General features: G+C 44.1%; 1 protein-coding gene across 4 annotated transcripts; it reads right to left on the reverse strand.

The window, feature by feature from the left end:
* Window positions 1–412: 412 nt before the first annotated feature.
* ALDH8A1 (aldehyde dehydrogenase 8 family member A1) lies at window positions 413–27,834 on the reverse strand. Of its 4 annotated transcripts, none has more exons than XM_069599272.1 (7): window positions 27,564–27,834; window positions 21,448–21,595; window positions 18,471–18,626; window positions 16,716–16,865; window positions 11,392–11,648; window positions 9,274–9,435; window positions 413–1,714 (listed from the first exon to the last, which is right to left on the reverse strand). In XM_069599272.1, exons 1-7 carry the CDS (start codon window positions 27,699–27,701, stop codon window positions 1,262–1,264), a joined length of 1,464 nt encoding a protein of 487 aa, XP_069455373.1. In that variant the 5' UTR covers window positions 27,702–27,834; the 3' UTR covers window positions 413–1,261. The 4 variants fall into 4 exon arrangements, with proteins under 4 accessions (XP_069455373.1, XP_069455374.1, XP_069455375.1 ...); XM_069599273.1 differs by having other exon boundaries at window positions 11,392–11,609; window positions 27,564–27,794; XM_069599274.1 differs by lacking the exon at window positions 9,274–9,435.
* Between the last annotated feature and the right edge of the window lie 149 nt (window positions 27,835–27,983).

A 27,983-nucleotide genomic window follows, 5' to 3' on the forward strand; every position in this document is an offset into this window, starting at 1 on the left:
TGTCCATGGGATTCCCCAGGCAAGAATACTGGAGTGGGTTGACATTTGCTTCTTCGGGGGTCTCCTGACCCAGGGATCAAACCCAAGTTTCCTGCATTACAGGCAGATTATTTACCATCTGAGCCACCAGGGAAGCCCTAAGGACTCCATTTTTCTGAAATACCCAAGGTAAGCATGAAATGGCCAGAAATCATAGGGTATGGCATCTGAGAGCCCTGGGTTCAAGTCCTTCCTTTCCCCACATCATTTGTGGGAACTCGGATGTGCTGCTTAATGTCTGTAAATCTCAGATTTCTCCTCTGAACATTGGGAGATTCAGGGAAAAAGAGAGAAGAACACCACTAATACTTGGTAAAAAGTCTATGCTCCTAAGAGGATGAAGATAAGAATAAAGGACAATTCATGAAGAAAGTGACTGCTTGCTAAAATTTATTTAACAGTTATTGTTTCCTTTAAGATTAGTAAAGTTTTTAAACTTTTTTATTTTATACTAGGGTATAGTTAACAATTTTGTGATAGCTATAGGTAGACAGCAAAGAGACTCAGCCATACAGTATTCAAAAATTTTAAGTTTCCTGAATACATACATTTTTAATTGGAATTGATTAGACTCCATAGTAGGAAAATATCAAACTCTCCTTGTTCTGAGTTTCTTCCAAAAGTAATCATTGTTTCATTTTTCTTTGTCCTCATAAAGACATATTTAGTAGGACCTACCATATATGGTTACTCTGACAAATCCCACATAAATTACATCATCAACATTCAAAGCACCCTTGCATAATGAGGTACAGTCAATTCTAATGAGCCATGCTAGTGGCTGATGGATGGAGAGACCATTTCTGCAATCTCCCCAAAGCTAGAGATTATGGTGATGTGTTTCTCTTTGGCTTTGTAGATTTTTTTTTTTTTTTTACCATATACTTGCAAATGAAAAAAGGAAACTAATTATCTGTGAATTTTTAAGAATTGAATCAAAATGATGAAAAAATACAATAAAAACACAACCTAGGAGGAGCCCAGTGTTTGTGTGGCTTCCTTTGTATGCCTTCCTACTCAGAGATCTTCTCTTCTTTGACTCCCCACTGAAAAGATCAAGCATCTTTTCACCAGTCGGTAAAAATACTGAGTACAGAGGATAAGCTATAGAGAGAATCTTCTGCTGAGTCACGACTTGGCTGAAATTTATGAGGGATTTCTTTTCAGTACACTGGACGACTGATTCTCTGCAGCCAGGCATCAGCTTCTGCACTGGCCGAGGTCAGTGTTTAACAGTGATGGTTTTGACTTCAGTGAAGAATTCATAAGAGTCTTTGGCTCCTTCTCTGCCCACCCCAGAACTCTTCATCCCCCCGAAAGGTAGGTTCAGCTCTCTAATGAGCCAGCAGTTGGTCCAGACCAAGCCTGACTGTAACTTCTTGGCCACCCGGTGGACACGCCCCACGTTGCCTGACCACACGGTAGCAGCCAGTCCATATTTAACATTGTTGGCTCTTTGAATCACTTCCTCTTCACTATCAAAGGGGACGACACACGTCACTGGACCAAATATCTCTTCCTTCATGCAGCAGGACTCATCCTTAACATCTGTTATCACCGTGGGAAGCATGAAGTACCCTGCCTGATTCCTGGGGGGAAGGTTCAACTTATCCACTCCCTCACCACACAGAATTTGGGCTCCTTCCATGCGAGCTTTCTTGATGTAACTTCTGACCTGGGCAGATAAAAAACATAGTAACAACTTATCATTTGTTTTCACATAGCACAGAGAGAATTCAATATTTTTCAAGCACCTAGGAAAGACATACCCCACTCCAGTACTCTTGCCTAGAAAATCCCATGGATGGAGGAGCCTGGTGGGCTGTAGTCCATGGGGTCGCTAAGAGTCGGACACAACTGAGTGACTTCGTTTTCACTTCCATGCATTGGAGAAGGAAAAGGCAACCCACTCCAGTGTTCTTGCCTGGAGAATCCCAGGGACAGGGGAGCCTGGTGGGCTCCCGTCTCTGGGGTCGCACAGAGTCGGCCACGACTGAAGCGACTTAGCAGCAGCAGCAGCAGGAAAGACATATTGGAGTGGGAAATGGCAACCCACTCCAGTGTTCTTGTTGGAGAATCCCATGGATGAAGGAGCCTGGCAGGCTATAGTCCATGGGGTGGAAAAGAGTCAGACATAACTGAGCATGCATGCACAGGAAAGACATATAAGGTTATTCCCCCCATAAAATCTAAGGTTGATTATATTTCCACTCAGCTGGTAAGCCTGAGGGCAGACATGCTCTAACCATCATCTGGCCAGTCAGCCCCCACAAGTAAGAAAAGGAGAGTTGTTTATTTAATGTCTAAGAACCAGGCATGTGGATAAGTGCTTTTAACACATTCTCACATAATTCTCTCAAAACTCTATTAGCTAGCTACATATTACTGTCCTCTATTTGCTGATGACATAAGTGAATCTCCAAAAGCGTACATAGTTCATATGGCTGATAAACAATATAGAATCCTCTTTCTCCTACTCTCTTGCCCCTTTCGAAGCAGCACACTCACATTAATTAAAAGATGCCAAGAGGCAGCATTTTGTGTGAACAGGGTGTGTGCAGGTGAGTCTCCAGAGGCCCGGCTGGATGCAGAGCCAGGATTTTCAGCAGCAATTCACACAGTGCAAGGAGCACTCTGCCTTCAGATGATCACATCTAAGCAAAATTACACAGTTCTCTCTTCGAAGCTTTTAGGATAATAAAATGTGAAGGGAAGTGTCGGTTTTCAAATTGCGAATTCATCGAATTTAGCATATAAGGTGACTCACACGAAACTGAATTCCTTTTCTAGAGAAAATCTCCCCAGATAACACAATGATATCTACACTCCTAGCTCAGAAAAACAACCTTGTGACTGATAAAGGTGATACAAAATGGAATGAAATATTGCTCTAAGACCTTTCCTTGAGAGGAGAGAGCAGAGAATCGTCAGCACTTGGTAATTTTGGACATAAAAGCAAAGCCTGGAGGTTGGAAGAGCGGGCTTAGGAGTCCAGTAGTGCTCCGATCTCAGGTCCTTACCAGCTGAGGGATTCAAATGCTCTAGGCCTCAGTTTCCTCATCAGAAAAATGGGATTGACTGCGCCACCTCTTTCCCAGGTTCTTGCAAAGACTAAATACGATAATGTATGTAAAGTCCTTAGCATGACACCTGCCACATAGCAAAACTTCTGAAGGTCAGATGCTGCTGTTTGTGTTGATGGTGATGGAGATGATGACGACCGTATAATGCATAATCTGACATCCGCAAGCTGTGAGACTTCAAGGATGGCCCCTACTCTGTATGCCAGTTTTCCTAACTGACAAAGGAGGACAGGAAGCTGGGTTTGGGGGAGAATGATGTATATGTATGATTGAGTCCCTTCACTGTTCACCTGAAATGGTCACAACATTGCTAATTGGCTATACCTCAATACAAAATGTTTTTAGTTTAAAAATAAATAAATAAAAGAGTGGACCTTAGTTAGACCCAAAGCTTGGCCTTACTGGGGGATAAACCCATGAACTTCCTCTGTGGTTCCTCCAGCCTCACTGTCAACATCCAGCATTCTCTTTCTCTAGTTACTTGCATCTTTGGGAGGCTGGCCTAGAGCCAGATTCTCCAGACAGTCAAGTAGGTGAGGATTCCAGAGAGTAAAAAGAAAAACAAAAACGAAAAGCAACCCTGTGAAAGAGACAAGGGAGACATTTCTGCATCCCCTGAGGATAAAATCACCTGCCATTTCCCGGGCCTCCCCTGCCGTCACTGGGAACCTGAGAAGCCACGCCTGCACCTAGGAGCCCTTTGCCTACAGAACATCCGTCACGTGCTCCAGTTGGGTTCTTAGGTCACCGCATCTCCATCTGTTGTGACAATCCCACAGAAGTAGGATGGACACAAAGATCCCGTGGCTAAGTCGGTTTGCAGAAGTCAGAGACCCACTGCAGAAGAGGGCTGGAACGCCAAGATGACGGCCGGCCTCTCCTTGACTCGCCGCCCCCACAGCTTCCTGGTGAAAGGCGAGGAAACACGGCCACCAGTGGAGCATGTCTGCTGCCTCCTTGATCCCAGACTAAGGTTTGGCAGAATGAACTGAGAAGAATCACAGCCTGAAAAAGACACATACGCTTCCCGAGCTGCTTCCACTGGCTCCCTCTCAAAGGGCAGAGATACACAGGGTCCCCTCACAAGACATGAGCTGTTAAAGCTCCCGTCCAGGGGTTCATGTGGTGAGAGACCCCGATGGTAAAGCTGCGACTCCTGGCATCCAGGTGCACATGTTCCGGGCGGAGCAGTGAGGATGGCAGGTGTCCAGGGACCCTCTGAACCTCAGCAGGATGGTTCTGAGACTTTGAGTGTGTGTGGGGGTGACTACAAGCAGAGCTGAGAGATCTCCCCATGGACCCACAAAACAAGGGGAACCCCACGGCTACCCGCCCTTTTGTGTGCATTAGAATAATGGAAATAACATCTGTATTGTTCTTCCCTAAAATATGAAAATAAATGGCTGATGATAAATACTATTTTTAAGTTTTTAACTGTGAAAAAAAATTTTAACACTGCAACATCTTCCAGTAGAACCTTAGAAATTTTTGAGGGGTGTGTGTGTTTGTGCGTACGTGTGTGCAGTCACTCAGTCATGTCCAATTCTTTGCAACCCCATGTTAGTTAGTTAGTTCAGTCACTCAGTTGTGTCTGACTCTTTGTGACCCCATGAATCGCAGCACACCAGGCCTCCCTGTCCATCACCAACTCCCGGAGTTCACTCAGACTCACGTCCATCGAGTCAGTGATGCCATCCAGCCATCTCATCTTCTGTCGTCCCCTTCTCCTCCTGCCTCCAATCCCTCCCAGCATCAGAGTCTTTTCTAATGAGTCAACTCTTCGCTTGAGGTGACCAAAGTATTGGAGTTTCAGCTTTAGCATCATTCCTTCCAAAGAAATCCCAGGGCTGATCTCCTTCAGAATGGACTGGTTGGATCTCCTTACAGTCCAAGGGACTCTCAAGAGTCTTCTCCAACACCACAGTTCAAAAGCATCAATTCTTCGGCGCTCAGCCTTCTTCACAGTCCAACTCTCACATCCATACATGACCACTGGAAAAACCATAGCCTTGACTAGACGGACCTTTGTTAGCTAAGTAATGTCTCTGCTTTTGAATATGCTATCTAGGTTGGTCATAACTTTCCAAGGAGTGTCTTTTAATTTCATGGCTGCAGTCACCATCTGCAGTGATTTTGGAGCCCCCCAAAATAAAATCTGACACTGTTTCCACTGTTTCCCCATCTATTTCCTATGAAGTGATGGGACCGGATGCCATGATCTTCATTTTCTGAATGTTGAGCTTTAAGCCAACTTTTTCACTCTCCTCTTTCACTTTCATCAAGAGGCTTTTTAGTTCCTTTTTTACTTTCTGCCATAAGGGTGGTGTCATCTGTATATCTGAGGTTATTGATATTTCTTCCAGTAATCTTGATTCCAGCTTGTGTTTCTTGTACTAAATAAGCAGGGTGACAATATACAGCCTTGATACACTCCTTTTCCTATTTGGAACCAGTCTGTTGTTCCATGTCCAGTTCTAACTGTTGCTTCCTGATCATGAGGTACCCTCTTTTCAAGATGGATGTCTTAAAAGGGCAGTGTGTTTGAGCTTAACACAAACAGATTTTAAGTGGCCTCCTCTTGACTGTCTTGTCATCATGAGGCATCATCTAAAGGGCACCACAGGGTCAGACTCTGATGCTGGGAAAGACTGAGGGCAGGAGGAGAAGGGGGAACCAGGATGAGATGGTTGGATGGCATCACTGACTCAATGAACATGAGTTTAAGCACGCTCCAGGAGATGGTGGAGGACAGGGAAGCCTGGTGTGCTGCACTCCATGAGGTCGCAAAGAGTCAGACACACAACTGAGTGACTGAACAGCGCAACAACAGGGTCAGAAGCTGGCTTTGTTTACTCTTCTCCTCCGAATGGAACCAGGGCTCAGTAGACAAAGGTCCTGCTGCCCACGTGGGGTAGAGTAGCTCAGACAGCCTGAGGCTGCTTGTTGTTGGAAAGCAGAGTTGCCTGGAGGAGAGCCTGTGGTGGAGTTCAGGAGGGTGTGGTAGGGAGCGGGGCTAAAGAGAGGGCGGGCCCCTTTGAGCCAGCAGGAATACGCTGAGCATCACAAATATTGCATTAACGCTCACAGGACCTACAATACGGGGAATCCCAGCAAGTCTGTATTTGGTCCGAGTTCACGATATGGGACAAAAGGGAGAAATAATCAGAATATGACCAAGAAAAGTCGTAACTACCAATAGGAGCCTGTGAATGGTGTTGATTTCTTTCACACACAAAAGAGAGTTTGTGTGTGTGTGCATGCACACACATAGAGGGGCTACACATCATTCAGCTGCTACAGGAAAGTCAAATACTTTGATTTGCTTCACTGACACACCTCCCCTCATTGGAGAACTTAATGATTATGACAGTGCCTAGGATAGAAAAACAGTTTCTCTGCCGAGTTGATGAAGAGAGCTTTGAGTCTCCAGTGAGTTGGTGAACTGCACAGGGGACCTTAGATGGTGCCATGGCCTGAGCTTCCCTGGTGGCTCAGACACGAAAGAATCCACCTGCAATATGGAAGACCTGGGTTCGATCTCCAGGTTGGGAAGATCCCCTGGAGGAGGGCATGGCAACCCACTCCAGTATTCCTGCCTGGAGAATCCCATGGACAGAGGAGCCTGGTGGCTACAGTCCATGGAGGTGCAAAGAGTCAGACGCAACTGAGCACCTAAGCACAGACACCACATCAGTTCAGTTCAACTCAGTCGCTCAGTCGTGTCCAACCCTTTGCAACCCCATAGACTACAGTACACCAGGCCTCCCTGTCCATCACCAACTCCCAGAGCTTACTCAAACTCATGTCCATTGAGTCAGTGATGCCATCCAGCCATCTCATCTTCTGTCTTCCCCTTCTCCGCCTGCCTCAATCATTCCCAGAATCAGGGTCTTTTCAAATGAGTCAGTTCTTCGCAACAGGTGGCCAAAGTACTGGAATTTCAGCTTCAACATCAGTCCTTCCAATGAATATTCAGGACTGATTTCCTTTAGGATGAACTAGTTGGATCTCCTTGCAGTCCAAGGGACTCTCAAGAGTCTTCTCCAACACCACAGTTCAAAGGCATCAATTCTTCAGTGCTCAGCTTTCTTTATAGTTCAACTCTCACATCCTACATGACTACTGAAAAAACCATAGCTTTGACTAGACGGACCTTTGTTGCCAAAGTAACGTTTCTGCTTTTTAATAGGCTGTTGAGGTGGTCATAACTTCTTTTCCAAGGAGCAAGCATCTTTTAATTTCACATGGCCTGAGCTTAATGAAAGATGCTCCTGGAAAGTAACTTTTCTCCACAGGAAGCATTTGGAAAGAGGCAAAAGTTATTTTTCACCACTTATTTGCATGCGTGGGTTTACAGCATGGATCGCTGAGTTCAGAACAGTCAGATGAGAGAGAACCAGGGAGCCTCTTACATCGGGTGACACCTCGCTTCACAAGATGGGAATAGTCACAGTTGTGGGTCCCCCAGGCGCACTCTGGGAACAGCTACCTATGTGCCTGCAATTGTGCAGGTGAATTTGACTGGAAGAAGACACAGCTATGCTGGCTGGCCTCACTTTAAATCAATGACCGTATGCTTTGTTAGTGTGACCACAAGTGATCACAGCTCCGAGGGGAGCCCTTGAAGCTGCCCCGCTGACAATACTGTCACTTCAAGTCCATTTCTGTCTCTCCTGATCTCCTTGAAGACTATCTCAGAACTTATCCTCCTTGAAACCTTCAATACCATCTCCCCTCCTCACCTTGCTTCCTATTTTATTGAGAAAACACAAGAAATAAGAAGAGACCGGGAAGACTGACACTGCATGTTCCTACCTGTGGGAATCTGTTCTTCACAGTATAGTGAAAGTCAAAATTCAAATTCAAGTGTGGCAAGTCTGCTGAATCTACGTAAAGGCTCTGGCCCTCACTGGTTAACCCATGGGGGCGTACAACCATTACCCTTGCTTGGTCTTAGTTACCATAGCTCAACATGACATCTTTTAACTCCAAAATTCTATGACTTACTGTGGGAGTTTATCAGGAAATGAAAATGATCTTAAAGACCCAAATCCACAAAGCACCCAGAGAACACCTTCTTCAGTGGCTTCTCCCACAAAGACCCCACAAGTCACCCCACCAGTTAAAGTCTACATTGTTCAGACTGGATTCGCACTTCCAGAACCCCTGTTTGCTATTACCCAGAGGCAGAACCTTACTGCCTGAGAACTGACTGGGAGCATTTACCTGTGGAAATCCCTGCCACCCTCAACCCACAACATTCGCATCAGCTGACCTTTATGCTTTGAAATTTGCTTTCCTCACTCTACTGACTGCTCTATGGAAGTCAGACTTCATGCTGACTTCCCAGGTTTATTTATGTCATGTAGGTGCTGCTTTAACTTGACTACATTTGTGTATCTATCTTTAACATTTTCAGACTTGGTACCTGGAGACAATTCCCCACAGATCGTAATTTAAAAAAAAAAAAAAAGAATAGCATAGTAATTTAACAGTATTTCAAAGATGGTGCTATGCCTTGGCACTGAGTTTCTCTCCCCATAAGTATTCTTTCTGGACTCACAGATTTAAGAGGACGAATTTACGGTTGCCAAGGGGAAGGTCCAGGGAAAGGGATAGTTAGGGAGTTTGGGATGGGCACGTATACTCTGCTGTATTTAAAATGGATAATCAACAAGGACCTGCTGTATAGATGGCCATCTCTTTGTGGCTACCCCAGGGAGCGTAGCCTGCCAGGCTTCTCTGTCCATGGGATTTTCCAGGCAAGAGTACTGTAATGGGTTGCCATTTTCTCCTCTAGGGGATCTCCTGACCTAGGGATCAAACCTGGGTCTCCCACATTGCAGGCAGATTCCTTACCATCTGAACCACCAGGGAAACCCTGCATAGTACATGGAACATGGCTATATTTAAAATGCAGAACTAACAAGGCCCTTCTGTATAATACAGGTAACTCTGCTCAATGTCATATGGCACCTGGATGGGAATGAGTTTGGGGGAGAATGATACATGTATATGTATGGCTGAGCCACTTTGCGGTTCACCTGAAACTGTCACAACATTGTCAATTAACTACACCCCAATACAAAATTTAAAAAAAAATTTTTTTTTAAGAATTCTTTCTGAAACTTACACAGAAGGTTTTACTTACTTTCTCCAGATGAGCTTTACTGATCAGGGCACCCATGTCAGCCGATGGGTCAGAAGGAATACCAACTTTCCACATTCTGGTCGCCTCTACAAACCTCTTTAAAAATTCACTATAGATGCTCTTCTGGACAAAGATCCTGCTGGTACAGAGGCAGATTTCACCCTGCCAAGAATGACTCATGAAGACAAGGACGAGTCAGGGGGCTCCACTGCATGGACAGATCACCCTGCACTCACGAGTGCCTGTCACATATCCGGCATGGGTCTAGACAATCGGGAACAGCAGTAAACAAGACAAAGTCCCACTATCTGGAACACATTGCCTTGTGGGGAAGACAGGCAACAACGCAATAAAGCTCAATAAATAACACAACTTCAGGCCATGACCAAAACAATACAAGAAAACTAAGCTGAGGATAAGAGTAGAAACTAGTGGGGAGGGAGAACTTTTACTCCCTTTTACCAAAGGGAGTCCTGGATGACACTAGGGACAGGGAATGTTTGAACTGACCCTTGATTGATGTGAAGGAGCCAGATGGATAGAGGTACAGAATTCTCAGCAGTAAGTGAGAAATGAGCTTGGAGTGTGTAAGGGAAGTGAGGAAGGTGAATGGGACTGAGGTGGGGGGTGGAGGCAGGGATAGGGGTCAGAGCAACATAGGGTATAAAGGCAGGAGGTGAGGAGCGAGGCAACATCATACAGAATCTTATAGGCTCACAGGCTCACAAGGAGCTTGCATTTTATCCTCAGTGTCATGAAAGGATCATGGACAGCTTTAAGCAGCAAGAAGATGTGGACGGGATTTACATATTTAAATGATTATTCTGGCAGCTGTGTGGAGAATAGAATTGGAGAGAATGAGAGTGGGTTAGGAGAGCTTTTCAGACATCCCGGTAAGTGGACCAGGTGGAATCAATGGAGATGAGAGAAGTGATAGGAGTCCACTGAGATCAGCAGATTCTTAAAGGGGCAAGGGGACCCCAAAAGGGTAAAGAAACTGGCCAAGATGCTCCAAAGAAGATTCCAGATATACCTTAAAGATAGAACCAATAGGACCTATTGGTGGATGAGTGAGGTGGAAGGAAAAGAGGAGGTTAGAACAAGGATGAGTCCCAGATATTTGGCCCAAGCACACAGTGGATGGTATTCTCTTCTTCAGAAAGGTAAACTCGAGGCAGGGAGAGCAGAGGCAGTGCAGGGAAAGGAGGGGAGGAAATCAGAAGTTCTGCTTTGTTCAGGTGAAGTTTCAGATGATACTGGACCTCCAAACATAGACACTGGGTGTTCCAGGGAGAGTCACTAACAGGTTTCTGAGTGAAAAGCCATCCTTACTATTATTTGAGCATAACATGTAATAGTTTACAAACCACATTCTGGACTTGTCAGCATTGTGTATGTATGTTTGCACCTGTACACAGAAACAAATATTTTCATCACATTGATATTGGATCTTCACAATTCTTCCAATGATCAGGAAATACAAAGTTGCTTGAGGCTCCTCCATGATTTTAAGGTAAGAAACCTGCTCGAGATTGGTTCAAGTATTTATTTGAATGTGTGAATGCATTTGAGGTGCTTTTGGGTGGGGGCAGAGAATAAGGTTTCCAAGAAACAGGACTCTTGGACAGCAAGAAAAGCCTGGGAAAAGTATAAATAGAGGAAGGGAAAAGCCAGAAAGCAATCATTTGGCCCATGGCTGGTCCCCCATAAGAGTTCTGAGGGCAAGAGGAGAAGAGGGTGACAGAAGATGAGAGGGCTGGCTGGCATCACCTACTCAATGGACTTGAGTCTGAGCAAACTCCAGGAGATAGTGAAGGACAGGGAGGTCCATGGGGTCACAAAGTGTGGGACCTGACTGAGCAACTGAACAACAACAGGAGAAGAAGAGCTTGCTAAACAGGAGCTGTGATGCCACAATGCCACCAAGTGACATTAAGACTGAAGAGATGGTCAAAAGAGTAACACAATGTAACCATTCTCCTTTCACTGAAATAGCCCTGCACAGACCTACTCAACCTGGTTTTCACTGTGATGCAACAGATGCAGTTTGACAAGGCTGCTGAGTTAAAAACAAGCAAAAAAACAAAGGGGGAGAAAAAAAAGAAAAAGAGGACATACCTGGTTGGCAAAGCTGGATCTGACAGTTGTCGGAATGCACTCGGCCAGGTTAGCATCTTCAAAGATGATGGCAGGATTCTTGCCCCCCAGCTCCAGTGAGAGCTTCTTGCAGTGGGGGGCACTCAGCTGTGTGATGCGCTCGGCGGTAGGCTGGCTCCCAGTGAAGGAGATGAGGGGCACCTCTGGATGGGACACCAGGGCCTCGCCTACCCTGGGCCCTGTTCCAAACACAATATTTACCACACCTGGGGGAACACCTGGATGGGAAGCAGTACCGGTTACAGCTATTCTTCTCAGCGTGTCAAGGGCTTCAGGTTACATAGAGATTCTCCTTCAAAGTGTTTTGTTTGTTTGGTTTTGGGGGTGGTGTTTTTGGGGTTTTTTTGCAAAATGATTGCTGTCAATGTTGTGTTAGTTTCTGTAGCTTGAATGGGGGTGAGAAGGGACGTTAATGGTTGTCTCTGAAGTGAAGTGAAGTCGCTCAGTCGTGCCCGACTCCTTGCGACCCCATGGACTGTAGCCTATCAGGCTCCTCCATCCGTGGGACTTTCCAGGCAAGAGTGCTGGAGTGGATTGCCATTTCCTTCTCCAAATGGTTGTCTCTAGTCAATAGCAACACAGAGACAACAGCATCATCTCTGCCTATGTTATGCCCCAGCTGGAATTTCTCTGGGTGCTTTGCCCTAGAAAATGCAGGGTTAAAGGTCCTATGTAATTCATTCCAGAGTACTGACTAAGCCTCAGGGGCTGAGGATGCAGAGATACCCTCAGGCAGGCTAGGCCCTGTGAGAGAGGAGAGCAAAGGTTAAGTTCAGGGAGCATCCACACTGCAGAAGCCAGAGAAGAGAGCGGCTACCTCCCTAGGAGAGAGAGGGAGGGTCCCGTGGGGAAGGTGACGTTTGAGTTGAAGGTCCTGTTCCCCATGATCTGGATGCCATCACCCTCTAAGACTGAGTGGCCAAGAACACCCCCAAGTAGGTGCTCCAGGCTTTTCTATTACAAGAACGTACTGCCCTATATCTGCATGTATTCATTACGTGCTTTATGGATTTACCCGTTCACTACACATCCACCACTAGAAGGGGCACCAGCCAAGGGCAGACACGGGCCTGTGTTTTGCCCTCGGTTGTATCCCTTGTGCCGTGGCCTACTTTGCCAGATAGAATGAATACTCAATTTTAAAAAAAAAAAAATCTTTTTTGGGCCATGCTATCGGTATATGGGATCTTAGTTCCCCAAACAGGGATCGAACTTGGCACCCACTACATTTGAAATGCAGGGTCTTAACCACCAGACTGCCAGGGAAATCCCTAGAAAAATATTTTTAATACATCACATTTAAAATAGATCAATGAGAAAAGAAGATATAATGCTACATATATATGCTATTAAAATAGTTTTAGTAATAATAAAAATAAAAATGTAAAGAGATAATACCAGTAAATGCTCCCATTTATTGGGTGCTCACTGTGAATCAACTGTAACTATAGTGGGTTACACTATAGTTAACCCACTATAGTCTAAAGTGGGTTACACCCTTTAGATCTCCCAATAGCTCTGGGAGGTACTTCATATTAATATCCTCACATCACTCATGAGAATATTGAGGCAAAGTGAGGTTAAATAAGAGCTTCCCAGGTGGTGCTAGTGGTAAAGAACCCACCTGCACCTGCCAATGCAGGAGACGTAAGAGACTCAGGTTTAATCCCAGGGTTAAATAACAACCAATAGAAGGCAAAACTAGGTTTTGGTTAGTAAGTAATTATTAAGTCAATGAATGCATGAATGTGTACAGTATCCAATTCAGAAAAGGTTCTTGACTTTGGGAAGATTTAAGTGTTCAGAAGAAAAAAATCTATGTGCAATCGACTGTGTCCAGGAAACTCTTAGGGTTTGCCTGGAGGTAGCTGAGTATATTCCCTGTGTTTGCAGGTTTGAACAACAGGAGATGCAGAAATGCTCTTTTGTAAGGTAACTACTCTCTCGCTCCTATCAGTTCCCTTGCTCCGACTTAGACATACTCTCTTGGATTAAAATCATCTCTTCAAGAATATGCTCTTAAGGTATACATGATAAGTTCTCACTGATGATCCATGATCATCAAGAACCCCTTCCCACAGAGCACAGCCTTCACCATATCACCGTGAGGCCCTATCCAGGTGAGCCCCTAAGGAGACAGGGGTCTGGCAGAGTCTCCCTCTAATGGTCCCACCTCCGCATTCAGCCTGCATACTAGTTTGAAATCCAGCTCAAGTGCATCCTGGGTCATAGACACCATATGAGAGCAGCTGGGCCATGGGTTGGGCCAAAGAGGAGGTTTGAGGGAGAGGTCCTGCCAGCTGGTGATAGGGGAAAACAAGGACAAAGTTTCCCGTCATTCACGTTCTCATGAGTCCTGCACCTCCATCACTATCGAGCTTGTAAATATTTGCCCCGTATTCAAATAGAGAGTTGAGAGCCAGAGAATGTGGACTGTTGGACTTTATGACTCCTGAAGGCAAAAAAAAATGGCTCAAATCACTTCTAATGCTTATTTTAGCATTTTTTTTAAAGGGTGAGAGAAAACATAGAAATACCACATATTTATCATCACAGGAAAATGAGCTCATTTCAGCGGGCAGAGTGCCTTCTATACAACGGAATTTACATTTTGATTACATTTCCTTGAACTCCAATGTTAATAAATTGAGTTATGTATCTAGTGGCTTGTATTTCTCAAAACCATTTTGCCATTTGATCCAGACATTAATGAAACTTTTCTAGAGACATTCACCCTTTACCCTTAAGAGATTCTGGTTATAAGAGAGGGAAGACAGTTTAATTGGCAAATAATAATTCACTAAAATTCAGAGTAGGTGGCTAAGAGACAGCAAAGCGAAGGGAGGCCTGCCAGTGCCAGGATATGGCTGGATGCTGACAAGGAAAATTTTAAGCTTAAATAGAGCAGAACAAAAATTAATAGGAAGGGCCAGAAATCTACCACGAGTGGCCACTTCAAGAATGAGGGCAAACATTTGGTGCACCCAAGATAAAAACAAATATTCTAAGACTTGCAAAGAGGTATTCATGGCGTACTTCAAAACATCTTAAATGATTTTTTATTTCAAAGGAAGTTCATCTTCCAAGTCTGTGTGAACGCTCAGGACTAGAAGAGCTAGATCTTGCAATATCCAGACTGCACTGGCAGGTGGTTTTAGCTTTCTTACACAGTTGGAAGTTTCTCTTAGAGTGCTCTAAGCAGTAAGTAGATGAGATTGACACCCCTATCCCAGTGGAGAGACTGAGGGCTCATGTCAGGTGCGATTGGATCATCACACTCTCAGTGTTTGTTGGAGGAGGAGAGTTTGGAAAAACCAGCCCAGAGGGGGAGGGAGGGAAGGACCATCTTGGTATAACAGGTTTATTCACCCAGAGGAATAAGAGTGCAATGCTGTGCAAATAAATGGAAACATTAAACTCTCGTGCAGACTGGGTTCTGAGTTATTTGAAAGGGGAGGGTGGTTAGACAAGAGCAATCCTCATAGACCAAGACGTAGCTGATTTTAGGACAGCAAGGTGTCCAGGATGCGGCTCTTTGGTCCCTCCCCACCTCCTCATGCAATCTCCCAACACAGGATGAAGCAGAGAAGAGGCCCCCCTTCTGTCTCACACCAAAGAACCAGCGAGCAAGAGACAGGGAAGAAAGCCCTTGGACTCAGTTTTGCAAAGAAAGGGATAGAACATGGTCACTTTGTAAGGAAAGGATGACACATTCTGGGATGCAAAGGAGGTGAGGATGTCCACTTCATCCTTACCAGTTAGGTAAGGATGTTTCCAGAGGTCCAGAGCAGCCATTGACGTCAACCCAGAGACCTAGGCTGGGTAACCTCTTTCCTCCATAGGATACGAGGGAGCTAAACCAGGGTCACAAGGCCCCATGCGCTTCCCTAAACAAGCACCACTTAGCTTGTCATCTATACCCTGGAGTAAGGAACTGGCTTAGCTATCCTGGAAGCCAACATGTATGTTTTGCTTTGAGAGAAAAGGTGTTTAGGAGAGAGAGACAGGCTTTCAGCAACCGCCCCCTCTATGGTCGTGAGTGAGTGGGGAAGCACCTTCTCTGGGGGCTGGAAGGAAGCGAGCACAGCAGAGACTGATAGGGCCCGAAAGACAGCCTGTTCCCCCATCCCGCCTGCAGGTCATTCCAACCCAGAGACATGAGCTCAGGGCCTCACAGTGAGGGGCTTCCTCGTGGGTTACAACTAGAGCCTCCTGCCTGTGACCTTCCAACCCTGGCACGGTGTCGGCTCAACACTCTGGAATGAAGCCAGGAACACACGTGGCCATTAAACCATCAGCAAGAGAAAGACAAGGAGCCACAGGCATCATCATCCGCACTGTAGTGGGTTCCAGGGCAGGGAATACTAAGGGGTGTCTATTCAGTTCTCTGGAAAATGGGCAGTTTGTCTCAGGCCTTCTGTTCCTATGCAAATCAGGGTGGTATCCAGCAATATTTTCTTTTCATCAAGATCCACCAGTGGTGCCAATGCACGATTTAAATTGATGATTGGAGACACTGTCTGGGGCAGGCTGGTGTCAAATTTGGTCGGGCTTTTATAGCCAGCCGCTGTGCCGCTGTCCTTTGCTCTGGGTACTGTCTGTGGAGCCCCACAGGGAGGACTGTCCCACAGCAGTGTGTTCTGGGCAGGGATAAAGGAAGCAGTGGGAGCGAAGCCCGTGGATCCGCTCAGAAGAGTGTATTTCTCAGAAGAGGTTAAGGAAGACAAATAACCAAAGATGTCCCTGGGATCTGCCAAGCAGATTTCTATTCAAAATAACTTTTCAGATGTCAGTGGCCCCAGACATAGAGAACAAATGTATGGACACCAAGAGGGGAAAGGAGGTTGGGATTGACATAAATACACTCAGTCACATCTGACTCTTTGTGACCCCATGGACTGAAGCCTGCCAGGCTCCTTGGTCCATGGGGATTCTCCAGGTACAAAACCTGGAAAGTGCTGCCATTTCCTTCTCCAATATATACACTGCTATGTATATAACAGATAACTAATGAGAACCTCAGCACAAGGAGCTCTACTCAATGCTCTGTGGTGACCTAAATGGGAAGCAACTCTAAAAAAGAGGAGATCTATGTATATGTACATCTGATTGGCTTTTCTGTACAGTAGAAACTAACATAACATTGCAAAGCAACTATACTCCAATAAAAAATTTTTTTTCATTATTTTAAAAATGTCAGTGACCCTACAGTGGCTGAAGCCTACAAAACATACATCTCCAAAGCCAATCACGTGCCTCTGCTCTGACACCGTAACACTGATTACCTGCTTTCTCCAGGAGTCTGCACATCATCCACGCGGTCACGGAAGTCAGCTCGCTGGGCTTAGCTATCACTGTGTTGCCAGCAGCGATCGCTGGAGCAATCTTCCAGGTCAGCAGATAGAGGGGCAGATTCCAGGGACTGATCAGAGCAGCTAACAAAGGAGAACAGAAGCATCGCCAGCAATGACATACCCTTCAAAGCAGATGGGCCAGACATGCTTTACTAATGAAAACTCCTTTGTGCTACACCAAATGTCAGCTTGCTCTTCCAAAATCCCAATCGCTTGTGGAATTTCAATGCTTCAAAAAATTCCACAAAAGAATCTCCAATCTTTTGTAGAATTTCTGTAGAATTTCAGAGAGATTAGTCTAGAATATATTACAAGCAGCCATACCTTTAAAACTATAATCAATACAGCTTACTCTTTTCTTGATGACTTTCAATTATAGTTATAAACAAGAACAATATAAGTACCAGGGCTAAAATGCTGTCACTTCTCCCTAAACAGTCTCAGAATGTGATCAGTATTGAGGTTTGTAGACTGATCTTTGTACTGTCTCAACAATCTTTTTTTTATCTTTAAATGGTCTAGGCACTATTTCTTCTAAATTTTTCAACCTGTTTTTCTAATTAGTTGTAGATTGAGAAGATCTTAAATTGTTCACAATTATTTGTAATAAATAAGAGCAAATAGGTTCTGAGACGTGAAATCCATTTTTAGCTAACCCAGGGAATTTTTTAATAAATAACTTATCTCTAGGTTCTCATCTGTATCCTAACCAGATAGGTTTGCTGGCTAAGTAGTAACATCTGTAGCATTTAGAATGTGTCTTCATGTAAGAAGCCTTCCAGACTTCTGACCACAAAACACATAAAAAATAAAACCCACGTTATGAATAAGTAAATGGAGTCACTTTATTTTATACTCTACCCTCAAACCTGAGCTACGAAAGTAAATATGCTTTATATATTATTAAATTTCCCACTGAAAAATCTGCTCTTCAGGGAATAAGAGAATATTTTTGCAGCATAATGTGTTAGTATACTTCTTAGAAGGAGACTAAAGTTTTGTTATACTGCCTTGAAAATGTTATTTACGAAGAGTTCAGATAATCAAAGTGGCAAAATGTCCCATTTTCTTTTCTTTATCTTCTTTTATCCTATCATAAAATGGAACTAGTAAAATATGGAGTTGATGGGTTTTTCTCAGAGGAAACAGTGACATCTAGTGGACATCTTGAGTCATTGCATATATTTCTGAAATGCAGGAACCACAGAGGTATCAATAGATAATATAGTCAAGGCTTATTCATCAGAGTACCAGGCACTGTTCTAAGTGCTCTACATCTATTAATTTATATAATTCACATTCAACATATATAGACAAAATTAAACTATTCTCCTAATTTCCAGATAACAATACTGAAGCACACAAAAGTGACACCCTACTGTGATCTTAACTGCGCTACTTTCCTGAAAGGTTTTTCTTTTTAATTACAAGGAACAAAATGTCCTGGTTTATGAATTTATTCTCAGTGTCATTTCTTTCCCTGTGATTCCTCAAGAACAATGTAGGGATAAGTAGGGAATTTGACACAAACAAAATAAACTAGATTTAGATTTTTAAGGTCAATTAAATTTCAGATAAAGCAGAAGTTTCTTTTTCTTAAAGTCTGTTCCTTTCGATCACTTCTACAGGGCTGACCAAGCACCTCTATGTGCTACTGTGGCCCAGCTGTCATTGCACAGCACCTACCGATGCCCGCAGGGGCCCGCACTGTGTAGTGCAGACAGCCCAAGTGGTCCATCTGTGTGCATTCAGATGTGTGGTGCAGGATGGAGGAGGCGAAGAACCGGAAGTTCTGCACAGCCCGGGGAATGTCCATGGTTCTCGCCAGGGTTACGGTTTTCCCTGTAAGAAGTCAGCAGAAGGCACTGTCAGTGTACCTCACCTCGAACTTGGAGGAGACGCTACCACACACATATCCCAGCTCCCTCTGAAGCAGCTTCTGTTCCTTCCAGCCTCGGATGGGCATTGCTTGATTTCAGAGAGTGTTGATCATGGTTTAATAAGACTATGAAGTAATTAGATGTGAGATTATAAGATGAAGTAGAAGTGGTTAGAAGTGAGTCAAATAATCTTTGCTTATTAGACTGAAGGATTCATAGCTATCATCATTCCAGATGCTACCATTTCACCCGACCCAGCTCTTTCAATTTAGAATCACCAAGCTTTGGACATGTGGCAGAGGGGCTGGAATAATGGGTGTTAAGATAGCTGTGTTTGCACATCACCAAAAAACATGTGATGATATTAATTAACTCCTCAGCACACAGTGGAGCCACTAAGATGAGCATGCGGCAGAACGCTGATGGGAACCAGCAGAGGATGCTGTGTGGCCCTTGCTCACCATCACGGGCCCCCCGCACTTCCTAGACACACACTTACCTGAATTGTCCCTTAGTTATTAGTGATGCTGGAGACTCTGCCACGTCAGGAAGCATCTTCTACTTAAGGGTTTGGGGTCAAGATGCTTACTAACTTTAGGCCACTTTACAGCACACATATACGTAAATACGTACGTACGTACATACATACATACAGGGCTGCTCAGGTGGCACTAGTGGTAAAGAACCTGCTTGCCAATGCAGGAGACTTTAAGAGGCGCACGTTCGATCCCTGGGTTGGGAAGATCCAGGAGATCCAGGAGGGCACGGCAACCTACTCCAGTATTCATGCCTGGAGAATCCCATGGACAGAGGAGTCTGGTGGGCTATGGTCTATAGGGTTGCAGAGTCAAACACAACTGAAGCAACTTAGCAGCAGCAGCATACATATGCATATTTATACATACACGTATATCCTAACATATCTTTACAGAGATTTGCAGATGTTTACTCCATTACGATGACTTCTGGGAAGCAGTTTTAAACATTGGGAAATTGTGTTGGGAGTGGAACAGTGACTGACATATTGGAAATCTTCCTACATTACTTGACTTTGTGCCCTGCAAATTATCTTTGCTTTTAGGAAACAAACTTGGGTTACCAAAGGGAAAAGGTGGGGAAAGAGATAAATTAGGAGGTTGGATAACATATACACACTACTATATATAAAATAGATCACCAACAAAGACCTACTGTAGAGCACAGGGGACTATACTCAATATCTTGTAATAACCTATAAAGGGAAAAAATCTGAAAAAGAACATATATATACACACACAGAGACTCTTGAGAGTCCCTTGGACTGCAAGGAGATCAAACCAGTCAATCCAAGAGGAAATCAGTCCTGAATATTCATTGGAAGGATGGATGCTGAGGCTGAAGCTCCAGTACTTTTGCCACCTGATGCAAAGAGTTGACTCTTTAGAAAAGACCCTGATGCTGGGAAAGATTAAATACAGGAGGAGAACGGGATCACAGAGGAGGAGATGGTTGGATGGCATCACCAACTCAATGGACATGAGTTTTGACCAAGCTCTGGGAGATGGTGAAGGACAGGGAAGTCTGGCGTGCTGCAGTTCATGGGGTCGCAAGGAGTCAGACGTGACGGAGCAGCTGAACAAACTAATACACACACACACACACACACACACACAGGCTTCCCTGGTGGCTCAGAGGGTAGAGTCTGCCTGCAATGGGTTCCATCCCTGGTTTGGGGAGATCCCCTATTTCGGGAGGAGGGCGTGGCAACCTACTCCAGTATTCTTGCCTGAAGAATTTCATGGACAGAGGAGCCTGGCAGGCTACAGTCCACGGGGTTACAAAGAGTGGGACATGACTGAGCAACCAACACACACACACACACACACACACACACACACACACACACAAGACAATCTGAAGAGCAGTCACACACTTATATGAATGTGTATATAGACATATATAACTGAATTACTGTGCTGTACACCTGAAACCAACACAAAATTTTAAATCAACTATACTTCAATTTTTGTTTGTTTGTTTGCTTTTAACTTTTTATTTTACACTGGAGTAAAGCTGACTGATGATGTTGTAATAGTTTCAGGTGCACAGCACAGCAATTCAGACCATACATACACATGTATCCATTCTCCTCCAAACTCCCCTCTCATCCAGGCTGCAACATAACATTGAGCAGAGTTCCCTGTGCTATACAGTAGGTCCTTGTTGGTTATCCATTTTAAACGTAGCAGTGCAACTATACTTCCATTAAAAAAAATAGTAAAATACAAATGAATAATGCAGTTTAAAAAAAAGAGAGACAAAATTTTTTTTTTTTTTGGTCTGAAACTCTCTACTTAGAACTGGTGGAGGGCTGCAATCTCAGCCCTCTCTCCCCAAATCCATGCCCTTTGCCATAAGATCTCCGTAGTTCCTTCTACCAACAAACAGTGTATTTATTTCCCTGCCTCTTGAACTTGGGTTCAGCCTTGACTTGCTCTGACCATCAGAATGAGGCAGAAGTGGGCCAGTTGCAAGCCTCAGCCTCCAGAGGCCTTGGCTGGTCTGGCTTTCCAAGCTTTACTGCTGCCATGAGAAGCACTGGGTGGGCGGACCTGATGGGCCCACAAGGGGCCACATGATGAAAGAGTCCTGAGTTCTATTCATATGATTGACAACTTGGAAGGAGGGTGTGAATGGCCAGCATCTGAGTAAGCACATTTCCATTCAGGACAGGGCACTAGACTTGGCCCCACTAGAGAGCCGGCAGGAGAAAGAGGGAAGAGGCTGGCACAGACCCCTCTCACCTTGGTCCTTGGACTCAGCCTGGGCCAGCTCCTCCAGGGACTGTTCCAGCAAGTCCGCCAGCCGCTGCAATACCTGTGAGCGCTCCTGGGGGCTTCGGGAGGACCAGCCTGGAAAAGCTGCTCTGGCAGCCTCCACCGCGGCGTCAACCTTGCAGGAGCAAACAGAAGAAGGTCACCTTACCCTGTTGCTCTTGAGGAGCAGAAGCTAAGAGCTTCTAGTAATCATGTACAGATGTGAGAGTTGGATCCTAAAGAAGGCTGAGGGCCAAAGAATTGATGCTTTCAAATTGTGGTGCTGGAGAAGACTCTTAAGAGGCCCCTGGACAGCAAGGAGATCAAACTAGTCAATCCTAAAGGAAATAAACCCTGACTATTCACTGGAAGGACTGATGTTGAAGCTCCAATACTTTGGCCACCTGATGTGAAGAGCTGATTCATTGGAAAAGATCCTGATACTAGGAAAGATTGAGGGCAGGAGGAGAAGGGGATGACAGAGAAGGAGATGGTTGGATGGCATTACCGACTTAATGGACATGAGTTTGAGCAAGCTCCAGGAGATAGTGAAGGACAGGGAAGCCTGGCATGCTGCAGTTCATGGGGTCACAAAGAGTCACACATGACTGAGCAACTGAACAACCACTCGAGGGTTGGATGAGTCCGGAATCCAGGTCTGTATATGTCTCACTTTTTTCCTGCCTACTTCCAAATACTCTTATGGCAGAAAGTGAAGAAGAACTAAAAAGCCTCTTGATGAAAGTGAAAGTGGAGAGTGAAAAAGTTGGCTTAAAGCTCAACATTCAGAAAACAAAGATTATGGCATCTGGTCCCATCACTTTATGGGAAATAGATGGGGAAACAGTGGAAACAGTGTCAGACATTATTTTGGGGGGCTCCAAAATCACTGTAGATGGTGACTGCAGCCATGAAATTAAAAGACGCTTACTCCTTGGAAGAAAAGTTATGACCAACCTAGATAGCATATTTAAAAGCAGAGACATTACTTTGCCAACAAAGGCCTGTCTAGTCAAGGCTATGGTTTTTCCAGTGGTCATGTATGGATGTGAGAGTTGGACTGTGAAGAAGGCTGAGCACCGAAGAATTGATGCTTTTGAACTGTGGTGTTGGAGAAGACTCTTGAGAGTCCCTTGGACTGCAGGAGATCCAACCAGTCCGTTCTGAAGGAGATCAGCCCTGGGATTTCTTTGGAGGGAATGATGCTGAAGCTGAAACTCTAGTACTTTGGCCACCTCATGCGAAGAGTTGACTCATTGGAAAAGACTTTGATGCTGGGAGGGATTGGGGGCAGGAGGAGAAGGGGACGACCGAGGATGAGATGGCTGGATGGCATCACTGACTCGATAGACGCAAGTCTGAGTGAACTCCAGGAGTCGGTGATGGACAGGGAGGCCTGGCGTGCTGTGATTCATGGGGTCGCAAAGAGTCGGACACAACTGAGCGACTGAACTGAACTGAACTGAACTTCCAAATATTTAACACTCCTCATTGCTGAGTTGCCCATGAAGTGTTGTTTACTTAACCAGCAAAGCAGGGCACCACAAAAAATAACCCAAATTCTCCATTTCAATCAAGTTATCCAGAATGTGGTGATAATCGAAAGAAGCTATTTCAATAGCTGGTATACATTTTCAGTAATTTCAAAATACCGAAGTTTTTGAATATCATATGAGAGAGAAAACTTAAGGGTGTACTGAATCCCTAAACTCTTAAAGAAGTTTTGACATACTTGATAAAGTCTAAAAGTTTGAAATCCCATCCCAGACTGTCGTTCTGACTTGGAATAACTTGTCATATTAGTTATGCATTGACTATTTTTTATATATAAAGGAAGATGCTAAATGCTTTGCACAAATTATTTCATTAAACCCCCTGTAAAGTTCTGTAACATGAGTATTGTTAAGCCCATTTTACAGATGAACAAACTGAAGCACAGAGAGCTCAAATAACTTGCCAGATGTCACACAGCTAATAGGTGGCAGAATCAGGATGTAAATCCAGGTCTTTGTAGTTCCCAAGACCACAGCTGGCCTGCTATGGCATAACCACAGTCCCTGCCTCTGCCTAGCTCCACCCAGTGGAAGGGTCCTCTGTTGGAGAAGAATTTGAACAGATGGCTTGGAGACTGCGTTTTAGAGTTAAATCCAAAGCAAACAATGAATGGGAAGATGTGAGCAAGGCCAGTTCATGCAGGCAGAATGAATTATCAGGGCATCTTCTGCCCCTTCAGGGCTTTCCTGGTGGTTCAGTGAGCAAAAAGTCCACCTTCAATGCAGGAGACCACTTGGGATGCAAAAGATCTGGGTTCAATCCCTGGGTCTGGAAGGTCCCCTGGAGAAGGAAATGGCAACCCCCTCCAGTATTCCTGCCTGGAGAATTCCATGGACAGAGGCGCCTGGCGGGCTACAGTCCATGGGGTCACACGAGTTGGACACAACTAAGCAACTAAAGCACTGCTGCCTTTCTCCTCTCTTAAAACTGATTGAGGGATCATTATACAACTTGTGACTGTTGTTATCATTTACATTTTGCTTCCCTGGGTGTTTGTTCCAACCCTGTGTATGTTATAAATGCAAGTTTATTTCTGTAAAATTTTCAAAATTGATGCATCATGACATTCTGAGTGATGAAAAATTTTTTAGTGAATTTTATAGAGATACTCTGTCTGACTGTGTCTCAGATGATGACAGTTCTTCAGGATATAGTTCTGATTCAGACAATGTAAATATTAGGCCAAGAAAAAGACAAATATCCTTGTGATCCAACATTCACTCACCTAACAAATCACCAGCCATAGGCATTGTGTGTGTGTGCTCAGCTGTGTCCGACTCTTTGCAACCCTGTGGACTGTATCCCAGGGCTCCTCTGTCCACGGGGTGTTCCGGCAAGAATACTGGAGTGGGTTGCCATGTCCTATTCCAAGGGATCTTCCTGACTCAGGGTTTGAATCTGCGTCTCTTGCCTTTTCTGCATTGCCAGGTGGATTCTTTACCACTGAGCCACCAGGGAAGCTGTTCTTGCATCACATGACGTGACAGTTCAGTGGCCCGCTCACTCTAAATCTGATCTACACGCCTTCCTGTTTTCTTTACATAAACAAGGTCACTTTCAGATAAGCTAAAGGTATAAGAAATGATTCTCATCCTAATTACAAATTTCTGGGAATTGGGTGGTTTCACCTCAGAAACCAAATCTCAAATCTCCACTAGGAGCTGTAGCCTCAGGGACACCCTACTGCCAGCCAACAAGAGGAGAGTCAGTGTCAAATCTAGTCTTCTTCCAGTTGTCCATGTAAAACTCTGATCTTTTTAAAAAGCATAAAATTCAAGTCCAGTCATATTTTCTAAGCTGTCTTTGGTCACATGACTTATGTCTATTTAATATAGAGCACGTGTTAATCCACTATATACAATAATAACAGCAAAAGCTAATACTTGGAAAGCTTTTACCAATGCTAGACACAAAGGGCTCTACATACGTCAGTCTGTTTAATCTTCAGAACAACACTGAAGATGTTATTACTATACCCATTTTATAGATAAAGAGACTGAGGCACAGGGAGGTTCAGCTCTAAGTGCAGACCATACATAGTAAGTGGTGCTGCCAATCTTTGAAGCCAGGCAGTCGAACCCCAATCTGCGCTTATGACTGCAACACTACAGTGCAAAAGCTACGAAAGTGTGTGCCTGTGTGTGTGTACATGTGATCACTGATATAAGCACGTTCAGTTCAGTTCAGTTCAGTCTCTCAGTCATGTCCGACTCTTTGCGACCCCATGAATCACAGCACGCCAGGCCTCCCTGTCCATCAACAACTCCCAGAGTTCACTCAGACTCATGCCCATCGAGTCAGTGATGCCATCCAGCCATCTCATCCTCGGTCGTCCCCTTCTCCTCCTGCCCCCAATCCCTCCCAGCATCAGAGTCTTTTCCAATGAGTCTTCTCTTCGCATGAGGTGGCCAAAGTACTGGAGTTTCAGCTTTAGCATCATTCCCTCCAAAGAAATTCCAGGGCTGATCTCCTTCAGAATGAACTGGTTGGATCTCCTTGCAGTCCAAGGGACTCTCAAGAGTCTTCTCCAACACCACAGTTCAAAAGCATCAATTCTTCAGCGCTCAGCCTTCTTTACAGTCCAACTCTCACATCCATACATGACTACTGGAAAAACCATAACCTTGACTAGATGGACCTTAGTCGGCAAAGTAATGTCTCTGCTTTTGAATATGCTATCTAGGTTGGTCATAACTTTTCTTCCAAGGAGTAAGTGTCTTTTAATTTCATGGCTGCAGTCACCATCTTCAGTGATTTTGGAGCCCCCCAAGATGAAGTCTGACACTGTTTCCACTGTTTCCCCATCTATTTCCCATGAAGTGATGGGACCAGATGCCATGATCTTCATTTTCTGAATGTTGAGCTTTAAGCCAACTTTTCACTCTCCTCTTTTACTTTCATCAAGAAGCTCTTTAGTTCTTCCCTTTCTGCCGTAAGGGAGGTGTCATCTGCATATCTGAGGTTATTGATATTTCTCCCAGCAATCCAGCTGGTGTTTCTTCCAGTCCAGCGTTTCTCATGATGTACTCTGCATATAAGTTAAATAAGCAGGGTGACAATATACAGCCTTGACGTACTCTTTTTCCTATTTGGAACCAGTCTCTTGTTCCACGTCACGTTGTCATCCGTAAAATAAGGATGATGATAAAGTCTCACTTACAGGTGTTACAATGCTGATTTGGGACAATTTTTGTTCCATGGCTTAGTGACTGCACAGCACAAGGCAAATGCTGGAAGAACAGGAGCCCCATTGGCAGCATCGCAGCACTTTTTGTGAGTGACTTTTAGGGGACACTGGGCTTGTAACTTGCATGACAACCATATTCTTCAACCAGAAAAACATAAGATTTGTGGGATCAGATGCAATGTCTGCAAGATAGATTACTGGGAAATCCAAAATGTACATTCCTCTGCTGGCAGGTGTACTGATCCCTCTCTTTCTCATCTGAAAAGGCTGAGTCATTAGCTGCAGAAAAGATTTCACCTGAATTTGATGTACTTGTCATTTTTAACTTTATTTCAGAAAGGACTCAGACAGAGAGAACTGGAAAACACAAAGCTGGATTTTCCCCATGTAATCCCAGGTCATTTGAAACAGATAAAACTGTGGGTTACAGTTTAACCAACAAACTAGTCAATATTTGCAAACTTTAATCCAGAAGTCTAAAGGTTTTTTTTTTTAATACAAAACAGATTTACAATATTGTTAACAATAGAGAAAAAAATATCTTAGCCCTTTTTTAAAAAAATGCCTTGCATATACTACTTATTTGTTAATATATATATAAAGACTACACTTATCTTTTAAATAGTCTAGTTCTTTGTGCTTTACAAAATAAATTAAAATATATTAGGCTTTAGATGAGTATACATTCATCAGCCACATTTATCACCTCAAATATATTTATTTTCTCAGTGCAATAAGATACTAATAAAATATATCTTAAATATCTTACAAAACTTGAATAATATTAATTTTACATTACTGAAAAAAAGTTTTAACGTGTGTGTGTTTCCTTTGAGTAAGAAAAAGTAATGTTAAATTTAAATTGAAAAATATGTAGGAATTTGAATTTGCATTTCATCGTTGAAATGATCGGTATTTACTTTATTAGATAATTTGAAGACATGAAGAATTACTAGAGGATAAGTAATCCCTGGGTTTAAAAATTTTGTTTACTTTAGTGAAGTAACATGTTTTCTGGAAATCCGTGAATATAGTGGCAAATTCAGGCAAACTTGATCGAGAAAGGGAACACTTAGTAATATGATAATTCTTACAAATACTACTTTTTACCAGCAGCCACTGAGGAATGTCTGAGAGATGCGGCTCTCTGTGAGGTTATCTAGGTTATTAGTCACTTCTGCATATGATCACCTGAGATTTGTTCCATACATCATATATACTCAGCTACAAAGTAAACCTTCTTAGAACTAAAAACCTTCCTTCGGCTAACATTTAGCAATCCCCTTTGCTCCTAGAAAATTAAGTACCACAAGTCACTGCCAGGCTAAGTAGATTTCAGTCTCCTCCAGCTGAATGTACTCACCTCTTCTTTCCCACTGTTTGGCACACGGCAGTACACTTCCCCTGTGGAGGGATCATAGGAATCTAGGTATGAGCTACAAGGTAAAAATTTTCCACCTATAAAGTTTTCCAGCATCAGAAGACCCCCTCTTCCAGCCATAGTAAAGGATTCGCCTGCCCTTCCCCTTGGCTTTGCTGGGTGAGGTTGCCGCCCCCATTCCAGGACTCCTGACTTAGTCTCCTCCTCACTTCCAGCCCCCGTGCCTCATCTGCCAATCACTGAAAGCGGGCGGTGACCTTGCAGTCAGAGGATTTCAGTCTCCAAGCTTTGAATGAAGAGTTCCCAAGTATGTCACAGCTGACCAGGACATTATGACAAATGGATAATAAAAATATATTAAAGTAGCATCAGCTATGGGTTCATGATCCTTCAAAATAGCCA

The sequence above is a fragment of the Ovis canadensis genome, chromosome 8, assembly GCF_042477335.2.
Source record: "Ovis canadensis isolate MfBH-ARS-UI-01 breed Bighorn chromosome 8, ARS-UI_OviCan_v2, whole genome shotgun sequence".
NCBI classification, from domain to species: Eukaryota; Metazoa; Chordata; class Mammalia; order Artiodactyla; family Bovidae; genus Ovis; species Ovis canadensis.